This window comes from Octopus sinensis, linkage group LG25, assembly GCF_006345805.1.
Source record: "Octopus sinensis linkage group LG25, ASM634580v1, whole genome shotgun sequence".
Lineage (NCBI taxonomy): Eukaryota > Metazoa > Mollusca > Cephalopoda > Octopoda > Octopodidae > Octopus > Octopus sinensis.
This window is the reverse complement of record NC_043021.1, coordinates 19,490,701-19,506,789: the sequence shown is the minus strand read 5'-3', so window position 1 is coordinate 19,506,789 and position 16,089 is coordinate 19,490,701. Positions and strand designations below refer to the sequence as shown.

The 16,089-nt window shown below is 38.7% G+C and overlaps 1 protein-coding gene and 1 long non-coding RNA gene across 2 annotated transcripts in view; both read right to left on the bottom strand.

Annotated features, from left to right (window-relative positions):
* LOC115224528 (dynein heavy chain 2, axonemal-like) overlaps window positions 1–16,089 on the bottom strand; it is a 211,781-nt gene that overhangs the window by 129,988 nt on the left and 65,704 nt on the right. The window contains exons 24-28 of the mRNA XM_036513449.1: window positions 15,307–15,555; window positions 11,634–11,795; window positions 9,818–9,940; window positions 7,022–7,159; window positions 2,172–2,248 (exon numbers count right to left, since the gene is read on the bottom strand). Coding sequence (XP_036369342.1) covers window positions 2,172–2,248; window positions 7,022–7,159; window positions 9,818–9,940; window positions 11,634–11,795; window positions 15,307–15,555 — 749 coding nt within the window. The remainder of the gene's footprint in view (window positions 1–2,171; window positions 2,249–7,021; window positions 7,160–9,817; window positions 9,941–11,633; window positions 11,796–15,306; window positions 15,556–16,089) is intronic.
* Window positions 2,552–4,405, bottom strand: LOC118767954. Its single transcript, XR_005003870.1, has 3 exons — window positions 4,372–4,405; window positions 4,294–4,298; window positions 2,552–2,693 (listed from the first exon to the last, which is right to left on the bottom strand). It is a non-coding gene; the product is annotated as an uncharacterized LOC118767954 (long non-coding RNA).

The following is a 16,089-nucleotide window of genomic DNA, read 5'->3' as shown; positions in this document are numbered from 1 at the left end:
ATGTATTTATACATTTCTGTATTGTTTACTTAATCTTATACGTAAGGTTTACATTTAACATAACAATGCAGCTTCATTATTTTAAGAGCTTCACATGTTACATAGTTAAGGTGCAAGGCTCAGTGGTTAGAGCATTGGGCATGCAATCACGAGGTAGTGAGTTCGATTCCTGGACTGGGCTGTGCGTTGTGTTCTTGAGCAAGACACTTTTATTTCACGTTGCTCCAGTTCACTCAAGTGTAGAAACGAGTTGTGATGTCACTGGAGCCAAGCTGTATCGGCCTTTGCCTTTCCCTTGGACAACATCAGTGGCACAGAGAGGGGAGGCTGGTATGCATGGGTGCCTGCTGGTCTTCCATACACAACCTTGCCCAGACTCGTGCCTTGGAGAGTAACTTTCTAGATGCAATCCCATAATCATTCATGACCAAAGGAGGTCTTTACTCTTTTATGTGTTACATAACATCAGTGGAGGCGCAATGGTCCAGTGGTTAGGGCAGCGGACTCGCGGTCATAGGATCGCGGTTTCGATTTCCAGACTGGGCATTGTGAATGTTTATTGAGTGAAAACACCTAAAAGCTCCACGAGGCTCCGGCAGGGATGGTGGTGATCCCTGCTGTACTCTTTCACCACAACTTTCTCTCACTCTTACTTCCTGTTTCTGTTGTACCTGTATTTCAAAGGGCCGGCCTTGTCCCTCTCTGTGTCACGATGAATATCCCCGAGAACTACGTTAAGGGTACACGTGTCTGTGGAGTGCTCAGCCACTTACACGTTAATTTCACGAGCAGGCTGTTTCGTTGATTCGAATCAACTGGAACCCTCGTCGTCGTAACCGACGGAGTGCTTCCACACATAACATCATCATCATCACTCATTTTTCATGTTGGCAAGCCAAGGGCCTGCATCAGGCTCCAGGAGTCTGATTTTGCTTGGTTTCTATGGCTGGATGCCCTACCTAATGCCAACCACTTTACAGAGTCGACTGGATGCTTCCTACATGGTGCTGGCACAGAGGCTTTTATACATGGCACTGGCACAGGGGCCGTTTTATGTGATGCAGGCATGGGTGCTTTTTTGCATGTGACAACAGCACAGGTGCCTTTCTATGTGATACCAGCACAGATGCTTTTTTTATGTGGCACCAGCATGGGCGTTTCTTTATGTGACACCAGCACAGGTGCCCTTTTATGTGGCACCAGCAAGGGTGCTTTTTCATGTGGCACCAGCAAAGGTGCTTTTTCATGCGGCACCAACAAGGGTGCTTTTTCCATGTGGCACCAGCAAGGATGCTTTTTCATGTGGCACTAGCAAGGATGCTTTTTCATGTGGCACCGGCTACGGTGTTTTTCATTTGGCACCAGCAAAAGTGTTTTTTTATGTGGCACGAGCAAGGGTGCTTTTTCATGTGGCACCGGCTACGGTGTTTTTCATTTGGCACCAGCAAAGGTGTTTTTTTATGTGGCACGAGCAAGGGTGCTTTTTCATTTGGCACCAGCAAGGGTGCTTTTTCATTTGGCACCAGCAAGGGTGTTTTTTCATTTGGCACCAGCAAGGGTGCTTTTTCATGTGGCACTAGCAAGGGTGTTTTTTCATGTGGCACTAGCAAGGATGCTTTTTCATGTGGCACCGGCTAGGGTGTTTTTCATTTGGCACCAGCAAAGGTGTTTTTTTATGTGGCACGAGCAAGGGTGCTTTTTCATGTGGCACTAGCAAGGGTGTTTTTTCATGTGACACCAGCAAGGGTGCTTTTTCATGTGGCACCAGCTAGGGTGTTTTTCATGTGGCATCAGCTAGGGTGCTTTTTCATTTAGCACAAGCAAGCGTGCTTTTTCATGTGGCACCAGCTAGGGTGCTTTTTCATGTGGCACCAGCTAGGGTGCTTTTTCATGTGGCACTAGCAAGGGTGTTTTTTCATGTGGCACCAGCTAGGGTGTTTTTCATGTGGCATCAGCTAGGGTGCTTTTTCATTTAGCACAAGCAAGGGTGCTTTTTCATGTGGCATGAGCAAGGCTGCTTTTTCATGTGGCACGAGCAAGGGTGCTTTTTCATGTGGCACCAGCAAGGGTGCTTTTTACATGGTACCAGCACCCACGGGGTCATCAAGCTATGTAAGCAGTATTACATGAGACATAACAAAACGAATACCACTGTTGTTTTAATAACTTACTTGATCTTATATAAAGCCTTGAAGGGAGCCATGTCGATATCGGTTACTTCCCAAGTGCTCTTGATTGAAATCAAACTCTGTCAAAAAAAAGAGAAACAAATTGAAGAATTACTGGAATTACTGAAATATAGCATTAGTTATGACTGGTACTAGTCTGAGACAAAAAGAAAGAAACCCTTCAAAACAAGTTCACTTGCAGGATTTGAGATACACCTACAACTTGTTGGTTGCCTGCATTACTAGTTACCATATTTTCTAGCATACAAGTCAATTTAGTATATATTTCTTTATTGCCCACAAGCGGCTAAACATAGAGTGGACAAACAAGGACAGACAAAGGGATTAAGTCAATTACATCGACCCCAGTGCATAACTGGTACTTAATTTATCGACCCCGAAAGGATGAAAGGCAAAGTTGACCTCGGCGGAATTTGAACTCAGAACGTAACGGCAGACGAAATACCGCTAAGCATTTCGCCCGTTGTGCTAACGTTTTTGCCACCTCGCCACCTTCAAACATTTCTAATCCTCAACAAAAAAATTGATTGGTATATAAAACGGTTTTCCACAGTTAGGAGTCATGAAGTTTTGAGTGGATATATCGAATTTCCACAGTAAAAGGGTTAAACTGGTTATATCCGGTCAAAATATTCAGCCCCGTTTTATCTTCAAACGGGCCAGATCCAGCCTCTCACACTTACCCTTCAATATTATTCTGAAAATAAACAATCATGTCATTGAAATTTCAAAGCTACAAGATAACACATGAATAATTCAGAACAATGTGAATAAATAAGCATTACATTTGACAGAGAAACCTGAATGCTTAAAGGGTTAAATTTCCAAACACCAGGTTCATAATCCCTCTTACTGTAGGCGCAAGGCTTGATATTTTGGGAGAAGGGCAAAGTCAACTTTGGCATAATTTTTTACTCAGAATGTAAAGACAGACAAAATGTCACTTAGCATTTTGTCTGCGATGCTCATGATTCTTCCCAGCTTGCTGCCTCAAACATTGGCACGAGGCCAGCAATTCCGGGGACAGAGTAAGTCAATTACACTGAGAGTAACTTTCTAGATGCAGTCCCATAATCATTCATGACTAAATGAGGTCTTTACCCTTTTATGTGTTACATAACATCATCATCATTTTTTATGTTGGCAAGCCAAAGGCCTGCATCAGGCTCCAGGAGTCTGATTTTGCTTGGTTTCTATGGCTGGATGCCCTACCTAATGCCAACCACTTTACAGAGTCGACTGGATGCTTGCCAGCTTGCTGCCTCAAACATTGGCACGAGGCCAGCAATTCCGGGGATGGAGTAAGTCAATTACACTGACTCCAGTATCCAACTGGTACTTATTTTATTGACCCAGAAAAGGATGAAAATCAAAGTCGACCTTGGCAGAATTTGAAAACACCACCTTAATAATCCTTTCTACTGAGGAGACAAGGCATGAGATTTTGGGGAGAGGTCCCTAGTGTTTCACTGGTACTTAATTTATTGACCCCAAAAGGATGAAAGGCAAAGCTGACCTTGGCAGAATTTGAAAACACCAGCTTAATACCGTAAATCCTCGAGTATAGTCCACTCTTGAGTATAATACGCAAGGGATTTTTAGGGGGCTGTACCTCTGAAAAACCTAAACCTTGTGTATAATATGCACCCTTTCTCTAATTTGAGTCAAGGAGGTCTATATAACGTCCTTGGTTTGTAAAAATGTATACGGTAACATCCTTTATTATTGTTGTATATATAACATAATGCAAATGTGTAGCTTTTCAAATTTTCGTCCGGCGGCCCTATTACCATGGTCTTCAGCATATGATATAACTTCAAGTTTTAAAATAGTTGAATAAGATCTACGAGGCATTTTATGGGCATGTAATGCATAAAATGTTTTATTGGAGATTAATGTACAGGTTTAAGTCCTGCTTATAAAAAAAAAACCCCTAGTAAAGACCCACAGTAGTTCAAATATCTAATACTGGTATTTAATTAAGTATCTATTGTTTGCCATGGTAATGATTCAAACTGCCAATACAAACAGCAAGATGAACTATTTAGCGCTAAACTATTAAGCACAATTCGTGCGTTATTAAGCCAGCAGCACTTAGTCGAACAAACACTTCCACGCATGCGTAATACAATAATGGTAATGTTCTTAACTGTTATATGGGAATGTAAATATGTTTGCAAACTGCTTTTGTTACATGTTATTCTGTGTTCTGAATACTTTTATTTTAATAAATGTTGCTTACTGCAAGTTATGGATGATTCTTTTATGACTTCATTGCTTTCAGGCTTAGCTTAAGGTATTTTCGCGACCAACATCACAAAATGCATTTGAATAAATATTGCCGGACAGCAAATAGAGACTCGGACATTGCTTAGAAACTTAGAAAATATTTTTCATTTTTAACCTCGTATATAGTATGCACTAGGGATTTTGACCTTTAAATTTTTGGGAAAAAAATGTGGATTATACTCAAGGATTTACGGTAATCCTTTCTACTGAAGAGACAAGGCCTGAGATTTTGGGGAGTGGTCCCTAGTGTTTCGCTGGTACTTAATTTATTGACCCCAAAAGCATGAAAAGCAAAGTTGACCTTGGCAGAATTTTTATCGAGAATGTAAGAATGGGCGAAATACTGCTAAGTATTCCATCCAGCATGCTAACAATTCTGCCAGCTTGCTGCCTTAACATCGGCTTAATAACAACAGTTATTTAACTAAATACCCCATTATTTCATTACGGAGATGTACTTGCATAGCAAGTGATTTGATCTGAGATCGTGTGCTGGAATGAAAACAATTGCAGCGTGGAAGGTGTTTGTAAGCCATTTAAGAAACACACAAAAGCCGTTCGATTCACTTCAACATTTAAGTTTAATTTGTCAAAATATTTTCGTCGCTTTAAGACCGCAACCTGTTCACTGACAAAAATCCATGAGCACAGATTTTTGTCAGTGAACAGGTCGCGGTCTTATAGCGACGAAAATATTTTGACAAATTAAACTTAAATGTTGAAGTGAATCGAACAGCTTTTGTGTGTTTCTTAAATGGCTTACAAACACCTTCCACGCTGCAATTGTTTGCCCATTATTTCAAAATTAATTGAAACAAATACAGTCTATTTCCATAAAAATATGGTAATAAAAGGGTTAAATTTAAAGTGAAGATATCACAATAAAAATGCAAAAATAAAAAGGCATCGGAGGGGTTATGCTTACCCTGAGCGCAGATAAATTTTTTCACAAATTCTAATGTGGCTTACAATGTGTTGCTTACCCATGCTTTTTAATTGAACTGAATTAATTATTTTTTTTAAGTATCACCATTATAGATATTTATACTCCAGTGAAATTAAGAAATCAACTCACAAATAAACAAAACCCTTAAATCCATCAGTTCTATGTTTATGTATGCATTCATCATCATCATCATCGTTTAACGTCCGTTCTCCATGCTAGCATGAGTTGGACGGTTCGACCGGGGTCTGGGAAGCCAGGAGGCGGCACCAGGCTCCAGTCTGATCTGGCAGTGTTCCTACAGCTGGATGCCCTTCCTAAAGCCAACTACTCATTGAGTGTAGTGGGTGCTTTTTACGTGCCAGGCGAGGCTGGCAACGGCCATGATCGGTTGGTGTATTTTACGTGCCACCGGCACGGAGGCCAGTTGAGGCGGCGCTGTCATTGGCCACATCCAGATGGTTCTTTTTACGTGCCACCGGCATGGAGGCCAGTTGAAGTGGCGATGTCATTGGCCACGTCCAGATGGTTCTTTTTACATGCCACCAGCATGGAGGCCAGTTGAGGCGGCGCTGGCAATGTCCATGCTCAGATGGTTCTTTTTACGTGCCACCGGCACTGGTATCACAACTACAATTTCCATTGATCTTTTATGTATGTATGTATATACCCACATATGTCTACACACATAAGTACACGATGATCTGTACACACACACAGATGAGTGTTGATTCTTATGAAAAAGAAAGTGCTTTGAGATTTGGATGTCATTGTCTATTTCTAGAATGACATTGAAGGGTAGGTGTGAGAAGCCAGATTTGAATGATTTGAACACAACACAAGTAGACTATTTTGGTCAGATACGACTGGTTTAACCCTTTAGCAGTCATATTAGTATATCAAATGTAAAGCTTATTTATTCATTGTTTTGAATTAGTCTTGCATTATCTTGGAGCCATGAGATTTTGATGGTAAGACTGTTCATAAGGCAGCGAGCTGGCAGAAACGTGAGCACACCGGGCGAAATGCTAAGCTATGTTCGGAGTTCAAATTCCGCCGAGGTCAACTTTGCCTTTCATCCTTTCAGGCTCGATAAATTAAGTACCAGTTACGCACTGGGGTCGATATAATCGACTTAATCCATTTGTCTGTCCTTGTTTGTCCTCTCTGTGTTTAGCCCCTTGTGGGTAGTAAAGAAACAGGTATTTCGTCTGCCGTTAGGTTCTGAGTTCAAATTCCGCCGAGGTCAACTTTGACTTTCATCCTTTCGGGGTCGATAAATTAAGTACCAGTTACGTACTGGGGTTGATGTAATCGACTTAATCCCTTTGTCTGTCCTTGTTTGTTCTCTCTGTGTTTAGCCCCTTGTGGGTAATAAAGAAATAGGTATGACTGTTCATGCTCAGAATGACATTGTATGATTGGTGTGAGAGGGTTGGCGGCTAGTTTAAACATAAAACAGCCGGAATATTTTGGCCGGATACGGCCTGTTTAAATGCTAAAGCGTTAAAAAAAAATTCTGTAGATTAGGATGCTTAACTGAGAAACATTTTTACCAAATATTGTACAGATCATACGAGTTAAGAAGACATTATCCAACCTGTTCAATGAACAATTCTTTCTTGGCAGCACTTGAAACACCATTAATGAAGTCAGCATACTGATCAAAACCCAGTTCAATGATTTTCTCCAAAGTGAAATCTTCTGAGGTGTAGTCAAAGTGGCGCTGAATTTCAACCTACAAACCAAAATTGGACTTTTACATATTTCATACATGATAGCAGGACCTGTAGAAAACATTATGTTAATTATATTAAACACAAGTAAGGAATTCCCCCAAAATTCTCTTGAAATCCTGCCTTTTAATCAAAACTGTACTTTCAAATATACTCTTTTACTCTTTTACTTGTTTCAGTCATTTGACTGTGGCCATGCTGGAGCACCGCCTTTAGTCGAGCAAATCGACCCCAGGACTTATTCTTCGTAAGCCTAGTACTTATTCTATCGGTCTCTTTTGTCGAACCGCTAAGTTAAGGGGACATAATCACACCAACATCGGTTGCCTAGTGATGGTGTGGGGACAGGCACAGACGCACAAATACATATATATATATATATACGATGGGCTTCTTTCAGTTTTCATCTACCAAATTCACTCACAAGGCTTTGGTCGGCCTGAGGCTATAGTAGAATACACTTACCCTAAGTGTCGTGCAGTGGGACTGAACCTGGAACCATGTGGTTGGGAAGCAAGCTTCTTACCACACAGCCACTCCTGTGTCTATATGTACGGGAATCTTATATTTAGGGTGTCTTGTTGCACACTTTACATCATGGACAGGCCTACATACAAAAACATGAAATAAGGACATGTACACTGAGCAGCAATTGTATCAGTGTGGTTAAGATGTTTTCTTCCCAACCACATGGCTCTGAGTTCAATCCCATTAAGTGGCATACTGGGCAAGTGTCTCTGGGCCAACCAAAGCCTTCTGAGTGGATTAGGTAAACAGAAACTAAAAGAAGCACATCGCATATATTTTTTATTCTTTTACTTGTTTTAGTCATTTGATTGTGGCCATGCTGGAGCACTGCCATTTTAGTCGAAGAAATCAACCCCTGGACTTATTCTTTGTAAGCCTGGTACTTATTCTATCGGTCTCTTTTGCCAAATTGCTAAGTTATGGGGACATAGATACACTTGTGGGTGTTATGATCCCAAACCTCACACAATAGGTGAAAATCCCTTAAGTAGAAACGGTACTGTATTGTATATTTTTTTTCAGTATTTTTATAATTTGTACGTATTTATTTTATGATAAATGCAAAACAACGCCATATAGGAATCAATGTAAGCTTAAATAATAAACAGTGAACCGTGATATGGATAGGGATTACTGTATATATATATATATATATATATATATATATATATATATATATATATATATATATATATATATATATATATTAAATTAGAGATAAAACCACTATAGGCAAACATTATCTTTTATTAACTTTTAATACTTTTGATATATATTTAAAATAATATAAATTAATTAATTTTATGTATATGTTTTTCATTGTTTGATTTGCCTAATAGTGGTATCTCTAATTTAATATTATAATAATATATTTTACTAAAAATTGGATTTATCCTAAATCAGATTTTTCCCTGTAAGTTTGGATTATTCCCTAATATTTATTATTAATATATATATATAATATAATATATATATATTTATTATATTAAATTAGATAAAACAATTAGGCAAATTACAGTGAAAATCATAAGCCAATACATAGAAATAAAATTAATTAAAAAATATAAAAAATATAAAATTATAAAATATTAAATTAAAGTTAAAAAATTATTTAAATTAATATTAAACTTAAAAATTATAAATATTATATATATATTTATTATTTTATTTAATTATTTTTAAAAATTTATATTTTTTATATTTTTATATTTATTTATTTATTAAATTTTTTTAATAACTATCAAAAAGTATTAAAAGTTTAATATAAGATAAACCAAATCAATATATATAAACAAAATCAAACACACATACAGGTGTGTGTGTGTGTGTTGTTTTCGAGGGACAGACAATACAATGACCAAACATTGATGTCTCTTGCTCCAGTATGGGAGTTGTCTCACTTGCCTATGACTTACTTTTAGGTGTTTTTAACAGAAGATGCATTGAAAATATATTCACTTATGCCTAAAACATGTGGAGACACAAGACCTAGTGGCTAGAGCAGCGGCCTCGCGGTCGAGGGATTGTGGTTCGAATCTCAGACTGGGCGATGTGTACGTCAATGAGAAAAACACCTAAGCTCCATGCAGCTCCGGCAGAAGGTAATGGTGAACTTCTGCTGACTCTTTCGCCACAACTTTCTCTCACTCTTTCCTCCTGCATCTTGCAGCTCACCTGCGACGGACCGGCATCCCGTCCAGGTGGGGAACCTATACGCCAATGAAACCGGGAAACCAGCCCTTATGATCGAGGCATGGCTTGAGAAGGAACAAACAATAACGCACTCCTTGTGTATGTGTGTTCAATTTTGTTTGTACCCCTGAAGCTGGTTCTAATTCATATCGACATTGTTTCCTTGTCTTGACAATTATAAGCAAAGTGTCACCAGAATTCAAGCAGTGTCCTTCATTTCCAGTCTCTTTCCAAATCTCGCTGCATTTCACATGAAATCCTCAGTCCTCCAAAGTTATCATGGCATATAAGTTCACCAACCATTTTTAGCTGTAAATTTTGGTCTGAAGAATGACTTTTATACCACAAAATATGATTAATTCAACTGACATAATTACACAAAGTTTTCTCTCTGAAATATTTGCGGTGTAAACAAAATAGAACCAATGAGATCTACTCACACTTATTTGTTCCCAATGACGAGGACGCATTGCAGGATTTTTCAGATCTTGAATTAATGGCATAGTTCGTTTAAAGGTGTCTACTTTGACTTTACTGGCTTCCAGAACAGACCAGTGCCTGTCCTGTGGTGAAAAATTAAGCAAAAAAAAAAAAAAGAAAGAAAAAAAATCAGATTAAATTGTTAACTTTACTCATAGTAATAACACAAATAATAAATAAGGCTCTGAGAAAATACTTTCAAACAAATGTTTCTTTCATGTAAAAGAAATAACAAGCCTCGTGCCTAAGATATATATCTATATATATATATATATATATATAAGATGAGGGAGTGCTGAAAAGTTCCTGGCTTTGGGTAAAAGAAAATACAGGAGAATCAGTTAATTATGATCTTATTCAACATATTCCCCCTCTCAGATTCACACACTTATTACAGTGGTCCTTCAGTTTTTCTAAATACTGTAAAAGAATTTGGATAGTTGGGCCTCCAACTAGGCCTTAAATCTAGGAACTTTTCAGCACCCCTCATATATATATATATTATATATTAAGCAAAGTATAATGATATTATAAATCCATTTCAGCTGATTGGTTTTGCACTGGGTATTAGATAATGGGATATTATACAACAGCGAAGTTTTAACAGCACACACTCTTCAAAGACGGTGGGTATGGAGTATGACTATATATACATACATATACATAGATACACACACACACAGTTGTCTAAGTCATAAGTGAGGAAAACACACAATCGTATATTTGTCAATAGAGTGAGTATATTGAATGTTTAACCAAAACATATGCAAACAACAACACATATACACCCTAAAATGGGATTAACCCTTTAGTGTTCAGATTACTCTGTTAAATGTAATACTTTTTCACTCAAATTGTTTTGAATTAATCCTGGATCATCTTACAGCTTTCAGGTTTCAATGATGTGATTACTTATTTTTAGAATGGCATTGTAGGTTAGGTGTGAGAGGCTAGACATCACCAGTTTGAATATAAAACATGTAGAATATATTGGGCTGGATTTGGCCAGTTTAAACACTAAAGGGTTAAGCATTTGGACACCCACCTAGCACCTTCATGTCAGCCCCTCCAAAAAAAACCTACACATATAATTCTCTTACACACATTCCAACCCCTGATACCAACTCATTTTCAGAGAACTCTTGTTGCTTTAACAGCACGTTAGGGCCTCGTTCCTAGAGTAGAAAAGAACTTTAGAGATTGTTTGAGGCCAAGGGACATAGCTCTTAATATAACCCTTGCTAAATGTAAAATAGATTCCTTCAAATGTTTAGAAAGCTCCTTAGATGTATCTGATAATGGAAGCGGACAGTTTGAGAAAGTTATAAGATAATGAGGCAAACATGCTTTGTTGGGTATGCAATGAGTAAGGTGAATGAGGGCAGAGCATGTGAAGTTGAGGGACAAACTGGATGTGAGAAATCTCGTGTAGTGTGCTGATAAGGGTGCTTAAAGTGAAGGGAAACTGTAGAAGACAGAGAGAGAGAGAGAGAGAGAGAGAGAGAGAGAGAGAGAGAGAGAGCAAGGGTGACATGGGATGAAGAAATGAAGATTAATCAAACTATATAAGCAAATCTTACCAATCAGTTTCACAGTGGGTATTAGATAACTGGAAATTAGACAATAGTGTGGTAGTAATACCACATGCTCTTCAGAGATGGCAGGTGTAGAAAATATATATATATTCACAAATGACTACTTTAACTCTAACACAATACTTATATAATTTAAAAGAGAGATAGGGAGAGAGGAGAAAGAGAGAAAAATGGCCCATACCTTTAAGTCTCGACTCAACTTGTTCAGTTTCCGTGACACATTCAAAGAAAAAGTTTCTATTTCTTCAGTTTGGATTTCAGTGAACTTAGACACTTTCCATATATTCCAGTTCATTTCCCAGTCTCTGGTGATTATCCAGATTGTCTCTATTAATTCCAGTTCCTGTAAATAAATACATTCATATGTATATATATATATATACAAAATAAGAAAATGGAGAAATACATCTAAATCAAATATCAATTACCAGATAATACTCAATCACATACTTTATCAAACAACCACATAAGAAACTATAAGGTTAAACATAATAATGCAGGGTAAAGCAGTGTACATGAAGGAGTGTACATAAAAGAGTAATGTTATACAATAAGTAGAATATGTATAAGAGAATGTAAATATAAGTACATATAAATATAAATATCGACTACATCTTACAGCTATTGGATATATGTTATCCCATGGAGGGTTGCATATACAACCCCTATCTCAATTTGTATATATATATATAGAGAGAGAGAGAGAGTATATTTTATCTAAACTGGAATGAATGTTTTCCACATTCATATTTGAATTTTTTGTATTTCTATAATATTTTTTGCTTTCATTCATTCTCCAGCTGGATGGACATATAACAATAAGCCAGCAGACACAAAAAAATTTCTAGTGAGAGGTCTTTATCAAAGTACCTGAAGAGATCCAGACTGATGGGTCGAAACATATGCTGTACCTAATAAAAGTCTAATACAAAATCCATCTCCTACTATTAATTAATACTATTATATATATATATATGTGTGTGTGTGTGCGTGCATGTGTGTGTATTTGTATTGCTCATTTATTTCAGTTAACATCTGCCTTTCCATGCTAGCATGTCAGGATTTTTACACAGGAGGGACCTGAAGGTGTTAAACAAGCAGACATTTTCCTTATTTACATTATTTACATTTTGCAGATAATTGTCTTCATCTTGTTTCGCCTGATATACCCTCATCAGGTGTCTTGGGGAAATTTTGAACCTGGGTTCTCATTCCTAAGCTATTTTTTGATGTTATTATAATTATTATTATTATACTCTTTACTCTTTTACTTGTTTCAGTTATTTGATTGCGGCCATGCTGGAGCACCGCCTTTAATCGAGCAACTCGACCCCGGGACTTATTCTTTTGTAAGCCCAGTACTTATTCTATCGGTCTCTTTTGCCGAACCGCTAAGTAACGGGGACATAAACACACCAACATCGATTGTCAAACAATGCTACAGGGACAAACACACACACGCATATATATATATATATATATATATATATATATATATATATACATATATACGATGGGCTTCTTTCAGTTTCCGTCTACCAAATCCACTCACAAGGCTTTGGTCGGCCCGAGGCTATAGGAGAAGACACTTGCCCAAGGTGCCACGCAGTGGGACTGAACCCGGAACCGTGTGGCTGGTAAACAAGCTACTTACCACACAGCCACTCCATTATTATTATTATTATTGTTATTATTATTATTGTCATTATTATTTAATTTTATTATTATTATTCAGGTCACTGCCTGGAACTGAACTCGGAATCTTGGGGCTAGTAGCCCGCGCTCTTAACCACTACGCCATATGCCCGTGGACATTTTATTGATAAGAAATAGCAATAAACTTCACTAGTTGCAGGCTAAGCAGAAATAGTGACACCAGTTCACACACACACACATCCTCATCATCATCATCACCATCATCAGTAGAGTACCCACTCTTCCATGCTCATGTGGGTTGGATGCAATTTGCTGCTGAGATGGGTTTTCTATGGCCAGATGCCCTTCCTGGCACCAAAAGTCACAAGTTTCCAGGTAAGGTAATATTTCCCCACGTCCAGGGGTCGTCACATGGCTGTCAAGGCAAGGACACAGTAAAACACACACCCCACCCCACCCCACCACGACCACACAATAGGCTTCTTTCAGTTTCCATCTACGAAATCCACTCACAAGGCTTTGGTTGACTTGGGGCTATATCAGAAGACTTATCTAAGCTGACACAGCAACACAGTGGGACTGAACCTGCAACCAAGTGATAGGGAAGCAAGCTTATTACAACACAGTCACACCTGCACCTATATATATATATATATATATATATATATATATTATATATATATATATATATATATATATATATATATATATATATATATAAAGATTTGCACACACAGACGCAGGAGTGGTTGTGTGGTAAGTAGCTTGCTTACTGACCACATGGTCCCGGGTTCAGTCCCACTGTGTGGCACCTTGGGCAAGTGTCTTCTACTATAGCCTCGGGCCGACCAAAGCCTTGTGAGTGGATTTGGAAGATGGAAACTGGAAGAAGCCTGTCGTATATGTGTATTTATATATATATATATATATACATACATATATGTATATGTGTATGTGTGTGTATGTTTGTGTGTCTGTGTTTGTCCCCCTAGCATCGCTTGACAACCGATGCTGGTGTGTTTATGTCCCCGTAACTTAGCGGTTCGGCAAAAGAGACCGATAGAATAAGTACTAGGCTTACAAAGAATAAGCTCTGGGGTCGATTTACTCGACTATAAAGGCGGTGCTCCAGCATGGCCACAGTCAAATGGCTGAAACAAGTAAAAGAAAAAAAAGAAACACACACACAAATCCTAAGAGATAACATTTCATGTTTCATCTTTATTTGCTTTCATCAGCAAAGTTTAACTTCCTATAAGACTAAGTCTTTTTTTTTTTTTTTAATAAAAGTATATAATTCTTTCTACAATAAGCACAGGACCCAAGATTTTTGGGGATGGGTACATTGACCCCCATCCAATACTCAAATGCGCTTTATTTTATTGAACTCAACGTGATGACAAGCAAAGTCAACCTTGTCAGCATTTGAATGCAAAATGTAAAGCTGGAAGAAATACAGCTAAGCATTTTCTCTGGTGTGCTATAGAAATTCCACCAGGTCATTGCCCTGACCTACCAACCTTTAGCATGCTTAGGTGCATTATGTCACTGTAGAGTTTTCTCCCCTGTAGCTGCAGGTACTTTGCATCACACTGAGAGTGGAGAAAACTCATACAGCAACATGATGCTCCTTCAGCGTGCTAAAGGTTAAGGAATACGATACTCACAAAAAAAAAAAAGGGTAAATTTTCATTAAATTTGGAAGCAAATCATCATCATCAACATCATCATTGTTTAACGTCCGTTTTCTGCGCTAGCACGGGTTGGACGGTTCAACCGGGGTCTGGGAAGCCAGGGCTGCACCAGGCTCCAGTCTGATCTGGCAGTGTTTCTACAGCTGGATGCCCTTCCTAACGCCAACCACTCTGCAAGTGTAGTGGGTGCTTTTTACGTGCCACCTGCACAGGTGCCAGGGGGGTCTGGCATCGGCAACGATCGGTTGGTGCTTTTAACGTGCCACCGGCACGGAAGCCAGCCAAGGCAGTGCTGGCATCGGCCACGTTCGGATGGTGCTTTTTATGTGCCACCGGCACAGAAGCCAGTCGAGGCGGCACTGGCAACGGCCACGTTCGGATGGTGCTTTTTATGTGCCACCGACACGGTATCACAACTACTATTTCCATTGATATTTGTTTCGATGTTCGTGTACATGCGATAAAGAATCAAATGTGATAAAGAATCATTAAAGTCATGCCAACCTTTTCTAACAGCATAATTTCTTTAGATGGAGGAAGATCAACTTTGAACATGTTCAGGCCACCTCGTAAAACTTGCTCTTGGCTCTTCAAAATGTTGATATTTTCTCTGAAATTAGCTAAAGTTTCTAAAGCAACATCACAGGCTATTTCACTAGAAAATGGTCCTTTCTGTTGGAATTCCTCTAACAGATGGGTCACTTGTTTCTTGAAACCTTCTGACTGATTCATCAGACTGGATTTGAATTGGTCCTGAAACACATTAGAACACACACATATATAAAGTTATACACAAGTAAAAAGTCACATAAACATAAGCAGGCCTAATGTGTATATTTACATAGAATACAAATGAATGACAAGAATGAAGTATGGGTCTTGTCTTGACAGCTGTTTCGGATTGGCCATGAACTTATACCTAACCGTGGCTATGGAAGCATTCCGTCGGTTATGACGAGGGTTCCGGTTGATCCGAATCAACGGAACAGCCTGCTCGTGAAATTAACGTGTAAGTGGCTGAGCACTCCACAGACACGTGTACCCTTAACGTAGTTCTCGGGAATATTCAGTGTGACACAGAAAGTGACAAGGCCGGCCCTTTGAAATACAAGTACAACAGAAACAGGAAGTAAGAGTGAGAGAAAGTTGTAGTGAAAGAGTACAGCAGGGATCACCACCATCCCCTGCCGGAGCCTCATGGAGCTTTCGGTGTTTTCGCTCAATAAACACTCACAACGCCCGGTCTAGGAATCGAAAACGCGATCCTATGACCGCGAGTCCGCTGCC